General features: G+C 56.9%; 1 protein-coding gene and 1 non-coding gene across 7 annotated transcripts in view; both read left to right on the forward strand.

The window, feature by feature from the left end:
- Positions 1-379: 379 nt before the first annotated feature.
- PLEC (plectin) overlaps positions 380-12,660 on the forward strand; it is a 58,010-nt gene continuing 45,729 nt past the window's right edge. For 3 of the 6 annotated variants that reach the window (XM_059902115.1, XM_059902117.1, XM_059902121.1), the window contains exon 1: positions 2,323-2,476. In XM_059902115.1, the coding sequence (XP_059758098.1) occupies positions 2,392-2,476 (85 nt within the window). In that variant the 5' untranslated portion in view covers positions 2,323-2,391. Of the gene's footprint in view, positions 636-2,322; positions 2,477-12,660 lie in introns of those variants that run through there. The other 3 variants (XM_059902106.1, XM_059902107.1, XM_059902105.1) reach the window with 2 other exon arrangements.
- TRNAG-CCC (transfer RNA glycine (anticodon CCC)) lies at positions 5,760-5,832 on the forward strand. The gene has a single exon. It is a non-coding gene; the product is annotated as a tRNA-Gly (tRNA).

Here is a 12,660-nt window from a genome sequence, read left to right on the forward strand (position 1 = left end):
GACGGGGTGGAGGGGGGCATCAGTGTCCTCTGATTGGGTGAACCCCTGGGTGACAGCGTGGAGGGGTCAGTGTTTGGGTGACTAAGAGAAGGGAGTGGCAGTGAATGTTGGGGGGTGGGGGTATCAGTGTCCCAGTGATAGACTGGAGGGAGTGAGGTCAATGTCTTGGTGTGGGGGGGTCACCGTGTGGGTATTGGAGGAATGAGCTGGAGGGGGTGAGGCCAGCTGTGGATGGCTGCAAAGGGTTGTCCGTGTCTGGGTTGAGAGGGTCGGGGTTCAGTATGTAGATGAAGCGGGACATAGGAGTGGTGTGGGTGTCCGTGTCCAGATGACAGAGTGGATGGGGTGGGGTCCATGTTTAGGTTAAGAATGTGGTGGGTCAGTATGCAGTATCCCCCCCCATACACGGTGGTGTGACATCCCCCTCCCTCTCCAGGAGGCCATGTCGGGCGAGGACCACGAGGTTCGGGCAGTGGTTGAGGATGGCTCCAACGGAGGCAGCGGATCGCCCAGCCCTGGGGACACACTGCCCTGGAACCTGGAGAAAACACAGCGGAGCCGGCTAAGCGGAGGTGGCCCTGGGGGGAATGGGAGTGTCTTGGACCCTGCCGAGCGGGCAGTCATCCGCATTGCAGGTAACGACGCTGAAGAGCTTCGTCTGTCAAATTCATAAACATTTGCTTGTTGACTGAGCACGTGCTGTGTGCTCTGTACAGGTATAGGACTGGGATGAGAGACCTGAGGGTGATCTGCGGGTCAGAGGGGGCCTCTCCTGTCCCAGGTGATTGCATACAGCACAGCGCCACCTGCTGGCTCCACCCAGTCAGCTGCATGAGGCCTGAGGTTGAGCTTGCTGAGGTGGCACCATCATTGGTCTCAGGACAAGGGTCCAGTGCCCAGATGTGATGATGACACTTTCTTGGGATCCTGGGGCAAAGCCGCTTTCGAGGCCCCTGGTCTTGGCTGCCACCATGAGGGTGGGGTGGGTAGAAGCATATAGGAGCAGGAAAGGAGGGGCCACCTGTTTGGCGAGAGCCCCAGCCCCTCCCTGAGCCAGAGTCTGGCCGTGCCCTCTAGTAGCTGCCATTCTTGCGGGAGGATGGGGAAGGCCCAGTGCGAGGCCCCTGACAGTGTTGGGCTGGCAGCTGGACGATGGCTCCTCCCTTTGGGAAGTAGGTGACCTAGGGCTTGAGGCTATTGGGCAGGGCGTGCTGGGAAGGGAGGAGCCAGCTGAGGGTCTCTGGATCAGTCTGTGGACTACTGACCCTGTCCCGTCGGCTAGGACAGAATGATGATGAGGGTCTGGGGGACGGGCTGGCCCTGCAGGAGACCGGGAGGGTGGACCGAGGTGCGTGGGAAGAGGCCTGGAAGCCCAGTGCTGGGCGAGGATGGTGGCGTGGGCAGCGAGGAACTTTGTGGGTGGAAGCACAAGCAAGAGCTTGTGGGGACGCAGGGGAGCAGGACAGCGTGAAGGGAAACCTCACCGTCTGCCCCACCCCCGGGGGCCAGTGTGGACATGGCACGGGACCGCCAGTCCTTTTCACATGTCACATCCGGATGTTAAAGGACGAGGCTCTTTTTCACTCACATGAAAGTGAACCCTGAATGTCCTCCCGCAGCCCTGGACCCTCTTCACTATCAGCCCCTGGGGGCGCTCTTAGTGTGCGTGCCTGGTGACCCTCTTGGCCCTGAGCGCTGGAAGTGGGGCTTCTGGCCACAGGGTTTGCGGCATTTCCAGTTAGAGGAACATTGCCGGGGGCATTCTGGAGAGGGCATTTCTCAACACTGGGAGATGGGGGATTGCCAATCTGATGGGTGGCAAAGAATTTGTCTTTTTTTAACCATTTTTTCTTCTGTAAATTTCAGTCCTTTTATTCGTAGTTAAGTTTTTGTGTGTAAGGGTTTCATATTGAAGATACCCACTCTACCTCCCAGGTGGCAATAGAAGGATCCTAGGTAGCGGCGGTTGGAGCAGAAGTGGGGGGGGGGGGGGCGGCCAGGTGAGGTCGCTGGGTCTGGCAGGGTGGCGGAGAGCTCGCGGCTGGGGAGGGAGGGGGCCCCTGCAGGGCCGGGCGCGGAGAACTCGGGCTGTCGGCGGGCTGGCGACTGGGGCGGGGAGCGGGTGTGCGCCCGCCGGGACGGGCGCGGGACGCAGACTTGGAGCCTGCCAGCCCGCTCCGCTGCGGCTGCCGAGCCGACGCCGGGAGGCGCCCGGGCGCGCTGCCGCCTCTCCCCCGGGCCCCGCCCGCCCGTGGGGCATCCTGGGTGCGGGGCGGGGCGGGGGCGGCCCCTTTAAGAGGCGCGCGCGGCCGCAGGGACCGAGTGGCCGCCGGGGGCAGGAGGCCCGCTCTGCGCCGCAGCGCCCCGCCGTGTCCCGCGCCTGCCGCTGGCATGGCCGCCCTGCTGCCGCCCGGTCCGCCGCCCGACGAGCAGGACTTCATCCAGGCCTACGAGGAGGTGCGGGAGAAGTACAAAGGTACGGCGCCCCCGCCTCCCTGCGGGCTGCCTGCCGTCTGGCCGGCCCTGACAGGTCCTCCGGCCGGACAGTCCGGCCTCTGACACCTCGTCCGCGGTAGTCGTCCCGATCGGAGCCCAGCCCAGCCCCGCCCGCCGCCGCCAGCCTCGCTCGACCCGCGCGGCCGCCGGCGCCCGAGGAAGAGGCAGCGCGCTCGGCGGAGCCCCATAGTCATGTCCTTAATAGGGCATCGTGTGGCGCGGGTGGGTGGGTGGGGTGGGCCGCCCCGCCCTGGCCAATGTCCTGTGTCCGGAGTCTGTGCACAGCAGACACGTGGGTCAAGGCAGAGCTGTCCCCTGCCTCTCAGCTAGGTGCTTCCCCCAGGGGTGCGGGTGCCACTGCCTGGCAGTGGGTCGCATAGTTTCTGCCTTTCCTCACCTCCCCCAGTGGGTGAGCACCTAGGCCGCCACCCGCCTTGGCAGGGACTCCTGTTACGCCCCTTTACTGTCCCCTGGGGAGCAGCTGTGGGCTGGGGAAGTCAGGGCAGCCCCCTCCTCCTCTTTAGAGGAGCCACTCTGTGGCTTTGGCAGACCCCCCTGGCCCTGCTCCACACCCGCTGGGGCCTCTGGACCTGCCCAGGCCTTACTGCTGTCAGCTGCCCACAGCCCAGCTGCCTGGGGCGCTGGGCTCTGAGCAGGCGTGGACACAGCCCTGGCTCCTGGCCCGCAGAGGCTTAGAGAGGGTCGAGGTGGGGCCCTGGGCAGAGCTGACCCAGAGCAGGTCCCAGCTCCACATGGCTGGTTCGGCTGGCTCTGCCCCCAAGGGCAGGTCAGGGAGAGAGGTCCTGCTGGGACCTTGCCTGGAGCCTGGGCAGCCACTGTCCATCCACTGACCTCGCCCAGGCAAGCAGGGGAGGTTTCACGGGGCCCAGGGCTCGCCTCTGCCAGGCAGTCCTCCACTCACAGCTTTCGTGGGTCCCGGGCGGGTGGATGTGCTGTGTGCTTCTCCTTGTCAGCTTCTCCTTGTCAGCACTGTGGTCGCCGATCCATTGCCTCTGTGACCAGTTCGCTGGGGCCCGGTAGAGACACTCGTGACAGTGGGCTCCTGAGCCTGACCGCCGCACCTGCAGGGAGGGAGGGTATGTCTCTGGAGTGCTGGCCTGGCCTGGGAGGGTCCATCTGGACAGGTCCAGGGCAAGGAAGCAGCTGCCCACTGGGCCACAGCTCTCCTGGCAAACCCCAGCACGGAACTGTTTATGAACTGGCCACTCTAGTGAAAGTGGGGACACCTACACAGAATAACTAGTGCTTTGTTCCAGCATCTTCCTCGGTCAGATCACGTCGCAGGGCCGTGTGTGGTTCCAGGGGCTGTCAGGGCATCAAGCTGAAGCATCCCGGCCTGAGGAGCGGTGTCTCTCTGCTCCCGGGAGGCCAGCCCACCTCTCAGGAGTGAGTCCTCACAGGACCCTGCGGGCTTCCAGGGCTGCTGTGAGGGCACACAGGGCTGCCGTGGCCCGTGCCCCCTCTCGGGCTCGCCTGGTTCCTGCCTGCAGGTGCTGGGGCACGTGCCCAAAGTGGACCGGCCACTGCCACGGTGAAGCCCCCCTAGCGTGTGGCACTGGCCCGAGGGCGGCTGAGAGTGGCGAAGTGGGAGCGTAGGTGCCGGGGACTGCCGAGCGGGGCCGAGGGGAGGGAAGGCTTCTGGGGCACCCCGAGTCACCTCCCCTCCTGGCTTGAGGCAAGGGAATGGGGGGGCGGGGCTGTGCCTGTGGCTGGGCTGGGGCCAGTGCCAAGGCCCAGGGGTGGCCCAGAGGAGCAGAAGCGGTCAGGCTATGGGCCGCGGCCTGATCCTGTGAGCCCCTTGGGCCTACTGGAGGCCTGAGGCCCTGGCCCGTGCTGCCCCGGAGAGGAGGCCGCCCCTGGTGAGGGAGCAGGGCGAAGCCCCCGATCCCGCCGCCGTCGGGTGCCTGCTGGGGGCTGGGGGGGGGGGCGCAGCAGGCACTAGCAGGCTCTGCCCTCGGGGACCCCTGCCCGGCTCTGCACACCCACTCCTGGCCCGCCGCTGGGCCCACGAAGGGCTCTAGCTTCTGCCTCCTGACTTCTTCCCCGCACCGGCACTCGCCCCCAGCCCCACCTTTGCCCTGCTCTCGCTCGTGAGATGCACTTGCCCGTCTGCCTCCAAAATCCAGCTTCTTCGCCCCTCACCTTTACGTCCCCCTACCCCACAGCAGTGGAGGTGTCACTCCCCAGCTCTCCCTCCGGAAATCCCCAGTCCTCCCCACCGGGCCCTGCTCCTTCCAGAACAATCTCCACTTCCTGTCTGCCTGAACCCCTTGCCCCTCCCTGTCCTCCCTACCTTCGCTCCAGGACAAATTCCTGCGGGGCTGAGGCCACCTGGGCCTGTGGCTGGAGAGCTCCCTGTGGGCTGGCGGGGGTCTCCAGAGCCTGGCCTGCGACAGTTACGGAGGCGGGGCCGCCCGGGGGAGCCCGGAGGGGCCTGTGGTCCCGGTGCACGGGCAGGGCTGGGGGCGGGGGCGAGAATTCGGGTGCGGGGGAAGGGTGCGTGGGGAAGGAGCCCCCCAAGCTTCCGAGGCAGCTCTTTGCGCGCGGGGCCAAAGGCCTGTCCAGGCGGACAGGGCATGAAGTACAGGGCAGGGCGTGGGGAGTGCCGGCCCGGAGGGTCTGGGCAGCTTGTGTAGAGACTTCAAGGTTGTGTCATCAGGGCTGGGAGCAGAGTCAGTGTGGATGGGGGTGGGGAGGGGAGGGCTTGAGGGAGGGGCAGTGGGTGTGGAGAGGGGAGGGCAGAGGGGAGGAATGTTGGCGGGGGTGGGGGTTTGGGGGGGCAGGTGCTCCAGGCAGGGTTGGGGTAGGGAGCCTGCAGGAGGCACCCACCTGGAAGGCCTGCGTTGGTCTAGAGAAGGTGGGGCTGGAGAGGCGGGCGGGATTGGGGAGTGTCAGCGCATCTGCAGGGCACGTGCTTTCTTTAAGGCTCAGCTGGAAGGGTTCCCCCACCTCCCTGTCAGGCCCTGGGCCTGCCTGGTGCCATTGCGCCTGACATCCTCCTCACGTGTCCCACCGTCTCCCGTCCTGGACTCTGAGCTTGGTTGTCTGTGTCCCTGGCACCAGCCCCAGGCCCTCAGCCAGCACTTGCAGGGTGCTTGCATGGGTGAGTGGATGAGAGCGTTGGGTGTCATCTTTGGTGGCCAGAGCTCAACTGGTAGGATCGGAGGCTGGCAGTTATTTGGGGCTCTTTGAAGAGGGCTTTTGGTCTGTGTTTATGGTCAAAAGCAAAATGTGCTGGGACTTCCCTGATGGTCCAGTGGCTAGGACTCTGCACTCCCAGTGCAGGGGGCCCAGGTTCAATCCCTGGTCAGGGAACTTAGATCCCACATGCTGCAGCTAAGAGTTCGCATGCCCCAACTAGAGACCCCGCATGCCTCAACTAAGACCCAGTGCAGGCAAATAAAGAAGTAAATATTTAAAAAAAAAAAAAAAAAAGCAAAATGTGTTAAAAACAAACAAACAAGCACTGTGGAAGTATATGAAGAAAAATGGTGAAAGTCACACCTTGGGCCCCTAGTCTCGCTGGCTGGGGTGACCATTGTGTGTGTGTGTGTATGAGAGAGAGAGAGGGAGAGAGGGAAAGAGAGGGAGGGAGGGAAAGAATTCAGTGGGTTTTAGTGTATTAATAGACTTGTGAAATGGTCAGCACAATCCACTTCAGAGCATTTACATTCCCCAGACCCTGGCAAACACTGATCTGCTTTAGGTCTCTATGGATTTGCCTATATTGGATATTTCATATAAATGGAATCATACAATTTTGTGTCTGGCTTCTTTCACGTAGCATAATGTTTTATCCATGTCGCAGTGTGTACTGGTTCTTCATTCCTTTTTATGGAATAACATTCCATGGTATGGATAAACTACATTTTGTTTATCTCTTCCGGATAGGTTGGTGGCTATTTGTGTTGTTTCCACCTTTTGGCTATTATGAGTGTGCTGCTAGGCACACTTGTGTGCCAGTTTTTGTGTGGATGTATGTTTTCATCTCCCTTGGGTATATACCAAGGAGTGGAATTGCTGGAACATGTGATAATTCTATATTTAACTGTTTGAAGAACTCTCAGATTGCTTTCCACAGCAGCTACACCATTCTGTGATCCCATGAGCAGTGTATGAAGCTTCCAATCTCTTCACATCCTCACCAGCACTTATTATCTGCCTTTTTGATTATAGACCTTTAGTCCTAGTGGGTGTGAAGTGGTCTCTCTTGATTTTGATTTGCATTTCCTGATGACTAATGATGTTGAGCACCTTTTCTTTTGCATATTGGTTATTTCTATATCTTCTTTCCAGAAATGTCTATCCAGAGGCTTTGTCCATTTTTAAATTGGGTTTTTAGCTTTTTATTATTGAGTTGTAAGTGTTCTTCATGTATTCTAGATATAAGTCCCTTATCAGATAGATGATTTGCAAAAATATTTTCTGATTCTATGGGTTGTCTTTTTATTTTTTTGATGGTGTCCTTTGGAACACAAAAGATTTTAATGGTGAGTCCAACTTACCTATTTTTTTCTTGGTTGCTTGTACTTTTGGTGTCATATCTAAGCACTATTGCCTATTCCAAAGTCATGAAGATTTATGGCGATGTTTTCTTCCAAGAGTTTTATAGTTTTAGCTCTTACATTTAGGTCTTTGATCTATTTTGAATTAATTTTTGAGTATGGTGTGAGGTAGGGGTCCAACTTTATTCTTTTTTTTTTTTTTTTAACTGTGCCTTGAGGCTTGCTGGATCTTAGTTCCCCAACCAGGGATCGGACCCGGGACCCCCAGCAGTGAGAGTGCTTAGTCCTAACCACTGGACTGCCACATAATTACCCCAACTTTATTCTTTTGCACGAGGATACCCAGTTGTTCCTTCACCATTTGTTGAAAAGATTATTCTTTCCCCATTGAATGGTCTTGGCACCCTCATGCTTTTTAATGGGTACTAAGTGTTCCATTGCATGGAAGTACCTCCGCTTATTTATCTGGTTCCTTTACATGAACATGTGGGCTTATCATTAAAAAGGATTGTTACTTCTAAATTGTCCTCTGGCGTAGAGCCAGCAGATACAAGGCAGACTAGTTCCAATCCCTTGCCAATTGATTGATGAGAAAATTCTAATTTGTTTTAATTTGCATTCTTTGACTAAGTGATCATCATTTCATAGTTTTTCACTCTTTGTATTGAAAAGCATTGTTCATTTCTCTGTAAGGTGTTTTGTTTTGAATTATAAGAGTTCTTTATTTATTATGACTATTAACTTCCTTGTGTGTTATCAGTGTTTCTAATTTTTCTTTCAGTTTGTTACTTTTTTTTTATAAATTTATTTATTTATTTATAGCTGCATTGGGTCTTCATTGCTGCATGCGGGCTTTCTCTAGTTGCGGTGAGTGGGGACTACTCTTCATTGTGGTGCGCAGGCTTCTCACTGCGGTGGCTTCTCTTGTTGCAGAGCGCAGGCTCTAGGCGCGCAGGCTTCAGTAGTTGTGGCACATGGGCTCAGTAGTTGTGGCGCACGGGCTCTAGAGCGCAGGCTCAGTAGTTGTGGCGCACGGGCTTAGTTGCTGCGCGACATGTGGGATCTTCCCGGACCAGGGCTCGAACCCGTGTTCCCTGCATTGGCAGGCAGATTCTTAACCACTGCACCACCAGAGAAGCCCAACAAAGAGGATTTTAAATATCTTCTCTCCCACGTAACCCAGCTTCCTGAGGGCAGGGTTTGTGTCCTGTTGCACCTCGTTATGTGGTTTGAAAATGAGCAGGTGAATGGGAGGGAAAGTGGACCCCGAGCTGAACCCCTGCGGAAACCCAGACCCCAGACTGGGCTGCCATAGGGTGGGAGTGGAGGTGGGGGTGGGGAGCAGCGGGGGGGGGTGGGGGGTGGGGGTGGGGGTGTGGAGTGGCGCCTCTGCAGCAGGGGCGGTGGAAGAACAGGAGCTTAGCTTGGGGGCAAATAAACAGATGATCGTTGAGCTGGGCAACATGTGAAGACTCGAGTTGCTGGGGGGACCCGGCTGGGCACTGTGCTTGGGGCCCTCGCGGTGGAGGGGAAGAGCCTGGGGCAGAGGGGGAGCCTTCCCCAGGGGGTGGTCCGGGCAGCCCAGTGAAAGGGAAGGAGCGATGAACCAGGAGCCGGCTGCCCTTAGAGCGCCTGGCGTGGTCATAAGGGATATCGGGACCTTAGGGAGACCTGTTTGGGGGCGTGGTCAGATTGGGGGTGCCAAGGGGTGTGTAGGAATTGAGAAGGGAGGTGGAAACGGTGAGGGGTCCAGCAGTGTGTGAGAGGGAGGCCGCCATCCAGGACGGGGCAGTGACACGGAGGCCGAGCTGTCAGCAGAATGCAGCCTGGGCAGAACACTGGCTGGCGGGGGCCTGGGTGGCCCGAGTGCTGTGTGACCCCTCTCATTTGCCCAACCGCACATGCTGGGTGTGGGCGTGACAGCCCCTTGCCACTCAGGGCCCTGTGGTTCAGAAGGGATAGAGGCTTCTACAGGTGTGGGGCTGAGAAGGTGTGGGGGATGGGAAGGTGTGGGGACGGGAAGGCCTGGGGGAGGAAAGGCGTGGGGGAGGGGAAGGCGTGGGGGAGGGGGAGGCGTGGGGGAGGGGAGGCGTAGGGGAGGGAAGGCATGGGGGAGGGAAGGTGGCGATGGGAAGGTGTGGGGCTGGGAAGGTGTGGGCGATGTTGCCACCTGGCCTCAGTTTCCCCAGTGAGACCTGAGGGGAGCCGGCAGCGGGGCGGGGGTTGGCGGCAGGATCTGGGCACCTTGGGAACAGGTGCGATGAGGCTGGAGAGCGATGATGCAGGTGGGGAGCCGGGTGCCCCCGCCCGGCATGGGGCCAAGGGCAGTGGCCAGAAGCAGGCCCACACTGGACAGGGAGATGCAGGGCTGGGAGAGCTGGTGCTGTGGCTGCCTGCAGGGGCTGTGGGTGGTGAGGTCGGGGACCTAAGAGGGGCCATGGGCTGGGTCATCTGGTGGTGGCCCCAGGTGATGGTGGCTGGGTGGAGGGGGAGTCAGGAACCCCTTCTCAGGTGATGGGAGGCGGGTGCCCACTTGGAGGACTCAGGGCACGGCCTGCAGGGCTTCCTCCCCTGTCCCTTCCTCCCATCCTCCTCTGGGGGAGCTCGGGTCATGGTTTAGCTGCGGAAGGGTCTTCCCAGCTGGGTGGTCAGCTCTTGGCAGGGACCTTTCCTTTCCTGCTGCCCTGGGGTCAGGAAGAGGATGGGGGGACAGCTGCTACCCACGCTGGTTCCTGAGGTAGGGGCAGGTCCGGGGCCAGCGCTGCAGGAAAGGAAGGCCCTAGAAGGACGTCCGGTGTGGCCGCCCTGGAGTCTGGGCGATCTCAGGCAGGCTGGTGGGTCAGGTGGGCTGGGGGCTGCATGGGCGCCCGGGGCGGTGGGGTTTGGGAGGCCTTCCATGGCAGGCACGGTTGGGGAGCGGGGGCACAAGGCTGGAGGGTGCGGGTGTGAGGCCGTTGGCAGCAAGCCAGAAAGAGGTGTCTGCACCAGGTGCCTCTGGCTGGGTGGATGGCTTCTATGGCCTTTATTCAGGTCTTGTTTTGTCTTTCAAGTGAGTGTGTATTTTGAACTTTTGAAATGTACCTTTCTTCTCCTTTCTTATTAAATGAATGGCTACGTGGGAAGCTTATAGAACAGGCACAGGGTTAAGCCTCAAGGGGCACGACTGAGCTTCACTGTTGTTATTACCACAGGATCTCATGGATGTTTTCAGAATGCGAATAGCCCCCACTTGCCACACTCTGGGTGGCTTAAAACAGCAGAAATGTATTCTCTCACAGTTTAGGAGCCAGAAGTCTAAAATCAAGGTGTCAGCAGGGCCGAGGCTTCAGGGCAGATTCCGCCCTGCCCCTCCTGGCTTCCCGTGGCTGTCAGGTTCCTTGGTTTGCGGCTGCATCACTGCAGAATAGGCCTCCATCTTCAACACGCCTCTCCCCTGCGTCTTCTCTTCTGTCTCTGGTGAGGACGCTTCTGACTGCATTTTAGGGCCTTCCTCACAGTCCAGGATGATTCTCAGCTCAAGATTCTTCACTAAGTTACAACTACAAAGACCCTGTTTCCAAAAGAGGTAACTTTCCCGGGTTCTAGGGATTTGGAGGTAGACATGTATTTTCAGAGCTACCATTCAGCCCACTGCAATCTGCCCTCTGGCCTCCTAAAATTCATGTCTGTCACATGCAACGTGCATTTGCCCCAGCCCAGCATCCCCAAAAGTCTTACAGCAGCAACCCTCAGTCCAAAATCTCATCAGCTCAAAAGCCCAGTCTCATCTAAATTCTCTAAATCAGGTATGGGTAAGGTTCTGGGTATGGTCCACCCTGGGGCAAAATTGCTCTCCATTTGTGGACCAGTGAAACTAGAATGCATGTTGTATACTTCCAAAGTACAATGGTGGGACAGGCATAGAGCAGACATCCCCTTTCTCAAAGGGAGAAAGGGAAAAGAATAAAGGGGTAACAAAGAGAAAAGAATAAAGGAGTCCCAAGCAAGTTTGAAATCCAGCAGGGCAAGTTCAATAGGTTTGAAGGCCTGAGAATACTCCTCTGGGGCTTGATGCTTTGCTCTGTACACCTTCAGCTCTGCCGGCCTCTGCCTCTGTGCCCATGGCTCCACCCTCTGGGCCCAAGGCTCTGCCCTTGGAGTCATTTTTCCTTTTTCTTGCCGGGCAGCATATGTTTGAAGCTGAGTAGCTCTGTCACCCCATTTCCTGCCTGCAGTATCCCAGAATTCCAACAGCTTTCCTTCCTTTCATCCTGTCTCTATCCTCTTGCATCCAAGCTGGCAGTGTTTCTGCTGATACAACATTCTCATACACCTTGTGGGTCTCCCGTGTATGACACAGGGATCCATGCCATCAGGTTAGAGGCTTCTCCACAGAGCTTTCCTGGATGACCCTCTCTATCCCCAGCTTGTGATGCGAGGTTTGAATGCATCTGTGAGTCAGAGATCAAATCTCTTCAGAGGAAGATTGTCCAGTTGCATCCTTGTCTTTCTCTCCAGAGCACTCTCTCCTAACAGTGAGTCTCCCCACATTAGCATCTTCTGCAATCTGAACAGGCCGTGAGTTTCCCAATCACCAGTGCTGGTTCTTTTTTTGCTTAACAGTTCCTTCCACAGTTTACGTCTTTCCTCCTGCACTTTACCGTAAGGAACAGGTTAAAACCAGGTCACACCCTCCACACTTTGCTTTGAAATCTCCTCAGCTAAAGATCCAAGTTCATCACTTATAAGTTCTGCTTTCCACCCAACAGTGGAACACAGTTCAGCCACATTTTTTGCACTGTTTAATCGGGATCACCTTTCCTCCAGCTTCTGGCAATATGTGCCTCATTTCCTTCTAAGTCATCACCAGCAGCATCTTTAACATCCATATTTCTTCCAACAGCCTGTTCAAGGCAATCTAGGCTTTTTCTATCATGCTCCTCCAAATTCTCCAGCCTCTGTCCATTACCCAATTCCAAAACCAGTGCCATGCTTTTAAATATTTGTCACTCCTGGTAAAAATATCTTCATTAGTTTCCTGTGTCTGCCGTAACAAATGACCACAAACAGGTGGTCTAAAACAACAGAAGTTTATTCTCTCATACTTCTGGAGGCCAGAAGGCCAAAATCAAGGTGTTGGCATGGCCGTAGTTTCTGTGAAGGCTCTAGAGAAGACCCTTCCTGCCCCTTCCAGCTTTTGGTGGCTGTTGGTGTTCCTCGGTTTGTGGCTGCACCATTCCAGTCTCTGCCCCATCTTCACATGGCTTCTCCTCTGTTTATCTCTCTTCTGTCTCTTATAAGGACACTTGTCATTAGATTTAGGTCCCACCCAGATAATCCAGGGTGATCTCATCGTGACATCCTTAACTTAATCACATCTGCGAAGACCCTATTTCCCAATAAGGTCACAGTCACGGGTCCCAGGGATTTAGATGTGAACATATCTTCCAGGGGCCACCGTTCAGTGCTTTCCCCTCAAGCTGCCCTGCGGTGGTTGATTGGTGTTTTGTAAAACCTCCACATCTTTTTGTTTTATGCTTGTTGTTTTATTTTTTTTTATTTTTTAAAAAAATACTTATTTAGGATGTGCTGGGTCTTAGTTGCGGCAGGCAGGCTCCTTAGTTGTGGCAGGCGGGCTCCTTAGTTGTGGCTCACCGGC

The sequence above is a fragment of the Balaenoptera ricei genome, chromosome 17, assembly GCF_028023285.1.
Source record: "Balaenoptera ricei isolate mBalRic1 chromosome 17, mBalRic1.hap2, whole genome shotgun sequence".
Lineage (NCBI taxonomy): Eukaryota > Metazoa > Chordata > Mammalia > Artiodactyla > Balaenopteridae > Balaenoptera > Balaenoptera ricei.